The sequence below is a fragment of the Pseudomyrmex gracilis genome, unplaced genomic scaffold (genome assembly GCF_002006095.1).
Source record: "Pseudomyrmex gracilis isolate BER0280 unplaced genomic scaffold, ASM200609v1 scaffold_126, whole genome shotgun sequence".
In the NCBI taxonomy this organism is placed as follows: Eukaryota; Metazoa; Arthropoda; class Insecta; order Hymenoptera; family Formicidae; genus Pseudomyrmex; species Pseudomyrmex gracilis.
This window is the reverse complement of record NW_018020710.1, coordinates 430,973-436,066: the sequence shown is the minus strand read 5'-3', so window position 1 is coordinate 436,066 and position 5,094 is coordinate 430,973. Positions and strand designations below refer to the sequence as shown.

Below are 5,094 nucleotides of genomic sequence, written 5' to 3'. Positions count from 1 at the left end.
CGAAAAAATTATATTCTCGTAAGTAGAAGATTTTATACTTAAAAAATCTTCTTAAAGATTTTAGATGATATTCTTCTGAAATTAAGAATATATTCTTTATTTGAGAATATAGTCTTTTTCGATAGTGAGATATATATGTTTTTCTATAGAGGGTTTTTATATTTTAATCAGCATATATTCTTATCAATATTACTATTTAGAGGATTTTCCTCTTAAAATAAGAAAATCTTCTTGGCGCCTATTTTAGTATAAAATATACTTAAAGTAAGTGGGATATCCTCAAAATAAGAATACAATTTTTTCGGTGTATGTCTACCGCGTTCGCGATAGTGATATGATAGCAAGATTTATTTTAGGGTTTAGCATTGTCGAAAAATCGTAGCCGCGGGAATGAAACGTGACAGAAGAAAACTACCGTTAACTGTGCAGTCTCGTCAAATAGTACACGGATAATTAAAAAATGAATTACGCCAAAATCATGTGAATCGTTGCCGATTATTAACTTTTGACCGCGTATGTCGCGTAAATTGTAACAAACTATCTGCTGTCGAACGCTGCAATAAACTGTCACGTGTCTTATTTTATTTAATTTTTTATCTAATTGTGTGCATTGTATACTGATTAAGTTTTTCTGTCTTAAAACAACACCGCCTCCTGAGCCCATGCCTCTCTCCGTATTTAATAACTTAAGAACCGAGCTGCCGGAAATACACGTCGTCACGTCCAGAATAAAATAAAGTCGAGTCTTGGAGTACAGATTTTGAGAACGGCATGATAATTCGCGGCTAATTATAATTAATTTTTTGGTGAGTAGAGTCTAATTAAAATCTTGCAAAGGACGAGCCAAAACTGTATCTCATCTTTGCACTAAAATCCAAGGGCGAGGGGTACCCGTTACAATGTATACATATATTATACATATATATACACATATATTATGTAAATAAATAAATGAATTGTAAGTTAAATCTCTAAAAACAAATTTTGTGGTTTTATGAAACACTTAATTAACATTTCTTTTTTTTTCTTCTCTACTTTTTCTCTTTTTCTACTTTCTCCAGAAAAAAAAAACAAGAAAGGAAGAATTTTATAAAAAGATATTAACATGACGAAAAAATGAAGCAAGCGATGAACTATCGATTCTGGATTAAATTCACGAACGTGTCACTTCTCTCTCGGTTTTAAATATTGAATAACAAATAATCTCTCACATCTCAACAAGATCGAGATCTGTCGCGTCAAACATTTACATTAACTGAGTAACATTGCCATTGAGTAAGCGATCTATAGCAATGTGATATTATTATTACAAGCTGTGAAAATGATCAGGTTCTTCCTGTCTTTCGTGTTTTTTTTTTTTTTTTTTTTTTTTGCAATTATCAAATCGTTCTAGACATATGTACAAACCGGTTTGCGCGTAGTCTTATCGAAGGTATGCAGATTTCAGCAATCAGCAAATCGTGTGTCTTTCTTGCGCAAGAAAGTGCCACGCTAAGCCAATTAGATCTTCGCGAATGTNTTTTTTTTTTTTTTTTTTTTTTTTGCAATTATTAAATCGTTCTAGACATATGTACAAACCGGTTTGCGCGTAGTTTTATCGAAGGTATGCAGATTTCAGCAATCAGCAAATCGTGTGTCTTTCTTGCGCAAGAAAGTGCCACGCTAAGCCAATTAGATCTTCGCGAATGTCTGACAGTTCAAAAATTATCATTCTTTCGTATAAAACCAATCGATGTGAATCTCTACAGTGTTCGTGTGTGAAAATAAAAACGTTCTCTTGTAAATAACGAAACTACTCTATAATAAAATTATTTATATCAAAATTAACCGCGAGTTTTTACATATTATTTAATTTATTTATAAAAACTCGTATAAATTATAGAAATAAAATTTTTATTATTGTTGTATTTTTAATTTTATTGCAACAATTAAAATAAGTAGTGTAACAATAAAAAAAGTGAAGAATTTATTGAAAATGCTTTCTAGTTGAACATCACCGTTTCAAATGAATCTCACCGCACCGCCGGCGATCGACAGGATGTCTAACATTTACAACAACTCTATAGTGCGATTCTGGGATTTTATATTTCATGATTTATCCGGTGAGTTTTTGCGTGTGTATCGTACAAGATTTATATATTACATCGGAGAAGATTTTGATCCTTGAGTTACATAAGGACTCGTAATTTAAATGCACATTTAAATGCCACTTGTGATTATTCGTAATCGACTTATTTTTTTTTTCTCATAGTGGACAAAAACTTAAACTGCGTCACACGTCCAATATATTATAACTGTTGGAATAACTTAATTTTTTACCTTCCGATAATAATGTCTATCTATTTTTTCAGTAGATAATCAAAACAACATTGATCTTGCGTTTCTTATAATATAAGATTTAATATTATATCTTATATTATATTATATATATCTTATATATATCTTATATTGTAAGATTTAATAATTATTTTATATTATTTAATTATTGCGTTTCTTATAATATAAGATTTAATAATTACACATCGAAATTTTCGCGCGCGCGCGATGTAGTTTACTTAATCCAATAAAATGTTTTTTAAAAAATATCTTTCGGTCTAATAAACCAATTGAATTGAAAGTAAAATTGAGCTATCATGAACATTAATTTTTTTTTTACATTTTTAACCTGCAACTTGCATACGGATTAATGTTTTTATTTTATATCTCTTTTTCAGATCCTCGGACCCACGATTGGTTCCTAATATCCTCACCTGTGCCGGGCGCTAGTATCATAATCTGTTATCTCTACTTTGTACTGACATGGGGCCCGAGACATATGAAACATCGAAAGCCATATCAATTAAAAAACATCTTAATCGTGTACAATTTTTGTCAAGTTCTTCTTAGCACGTGGTTGTTTTGGGAAGGTTTGGACGGTGTGCTTCTTCATAAAGATTACAGCTTGAAGTGCGAACCGGTGGACTTTTCATACACGCCACGTGCAATGAGGGTACGTTCACACGTTCTATACGAAATATAATATAATGAGAGGCACGGGATATACCTCGCGCAGCGCGCGCACACTTCGTTGGCGCGAAGCACTACCGTGCCTCTTTGATGTTTATAAATATAATATATATTTATATAAACAATTATGACTTAACACAATCCATTAAGTTTTGTATTCAATTTTTTTACTCTTAATAATTTATTATTCAACATATATCCCCAGGTTTTCGCGCTTTGCAATTGCAGTTCTTCTAAAAAAAAAAAAAAAGATTTATTCTTTTAATAATTTCGTGTATATGTATTCAATTTTGTTAAAAATGCAAAATACGCGTATGACAAAGACAGGTTCGAACGATCGAAACCAATTTAAATTTTCACGTTTTCTGTTTTACGTTTGTTGCAGATCATAAGAGGCGTTTATATTTATTTTCTGGCGAAATTTACGGAACTCCTTGACACCGTGTTCTTTGTTTTGCGTAAGAAAGAGAAGCAAATCACGTTTCTTCATATGTACCATCACACCGTGATGCCGATGATATCATGGGGCGTTACCAAATATTATCCCGGAGGTCACGGGATGTTTGTAGGTATGTCAGAATAAAAAATAATAAAACATATACACGTAATTATAAAATAATTAAACTTATATGAAATTGCAGGAATTATCAACAGCTTTGTGCACATCGTCATGTATTTTTATTATTTACTGGCCGCGTTGCTACCTGGCCACTTGCATCGGCAATATCTCTGGTGGAAGAAATACATTACCACTCTGCAAATGGTATCGCAACAATAAAAAAGAGTCTATCGCGCGCTCGCAGTGCAACTGTCGACAATGAAATTTTTACTTTACTTAATTAGCGAATTTTTTATTTTTATCGACGTATATTTTATATCACATTATCATTACGAACGAATCTTGTGTGATTCTTCTAACCGTGACAATTCTTCTTCTGTTCAACAGGTTCAATTCTGTCTAGCTTTTCTGCATAGCTGTCAACTGCTGTTCTACGACTGCGATTATCCAAGGATATCGCTCGTGTTCACTCTGCCAAACGCGATATTCTTCTACGTCATGTTCTCAGACTTCTACAGAAACGCCTATACCTCAAAGACGGAAAGCGACGCGTCGTCGATTCAGAACTCAATCAAGGCAAACGAATCCGCGGAGAAAGTGAGCGACGAGAAGATACCAAACGGAAAAGGGAAAAGCGACTAAAAGCGGGAAAAATCGAGGAAAGAGATGACGACGACGTTTCCAATTAAAACGCGCGCCGTAATCATTTTCATTCACCCGATAATTGCAGTCTCCGATTCCGTTTAAGGACGTTCTCCGAATTATTGATTTTCTTAGGATTTTCTTTAAATTCGCGATATACATAGTTTATGATCTTATTTTTATACGTAGCCTTTTTTGGATAATAGAGGTAGCAATGTTAAATTCCAAACTATGGAAGATTTATATTTCAATTTTTAACATGGATTTCCTATGCTGAGCCTTTGTGAAGTGGGGTTTTTTTAAATTACTGACGACAATTTTCTCTTAGGATTTTTTTAAAAAACAAGTACGTGGTAGCGGAGAGTGTCTTAATTAAAATACGATTTTGAATAATATGGCAAGCAACCCTTGTTTTCAGACTGTAGCTTTTTTTTGTTTTTTTTAGGGGTTTTTTTTTTGTTTTGCTGGATTTATGTGCGCTGTGTACCGCAGCTATTTTTGAACTTCTGCGCAGGGTAAGCGGGTCTTAGCAGTGCTGAATAGCTCAACTTAACTTTGTTACAGCGGTACAAACTTACTCATGAGAAGAAATATTTTAGATTGCTAACCACTGTATTTAGGTTTTCTAACCACTGTATTTAGGTTGCTAACCACTGTATTTAGGTTGCTAACCACTGTAGTCGGAAAACGTCCTTAATCTCGCCGACGTACCTTAGAATTTACAAAACCAAAAACAAAAAAACGCACAAAAAATCCGAGTATGCAAATCGAAACGAGAACAATTGATGAGCATTCGTGTTGCAAAAAAAAAAAAAAAAAAAAAAAAGAGCAGTATTTCTGCTGAACACCTACTGTTAAGTCATCCGTAGTTTCCTCGGTAATGGTTG

At 33.1% G+C, this 5,094-nt stretch overlaps 1 protein-coding gene across 6 annotated transcripts in view; it reads left to right on the top strand.

Annotated features, from left to right (window-relative positions):
* LOC109856616 (elongation of very long chain fatty acids protein AAEL008004-like) overlaps positions 1–4,491 on the top strand; it is a 62,847-nt gene extending 58,356 nt beyond the window's left edge. For 5 of the 6 annotated variants that reach the window (XM_020432084.1, XM_020432083.1, XM_020432081.1 and 2 more), the window contains exons 2-6: positions 1,987–2,102; positions 2,715–2,989; positions 3,392–3,575; positions 3,648–3,769; positions 3,953–4,491. In XM_020432084.1, the coding sequence (XP_020287673.1) occupies positions 2,006–2,102; positions 2,715–2,989; positions 3,392–3,575; positions 3,648–3,769; positions 3,953–4,207 (933 nt within the window). In that variant the 5' untranslated portion in view covers positions 1,987–2,005 and the 3' untranslated portion in view covers positions 4,208–4,491. Of the gene's footprint in view, positions 1–1,758; positions 1,780–1,986; positions 2,103–2,714; positions 2,990–3,391; positions 3,576–3,647; positions 3,770–3,952 lie in introns of those variants that run through there. The other variant, XM_020432086.1, reaches the window with a different exon arrangement.
* The last annotated feature ends 603 nt before the right edge of the window (positions 4,492–5,094 follow it).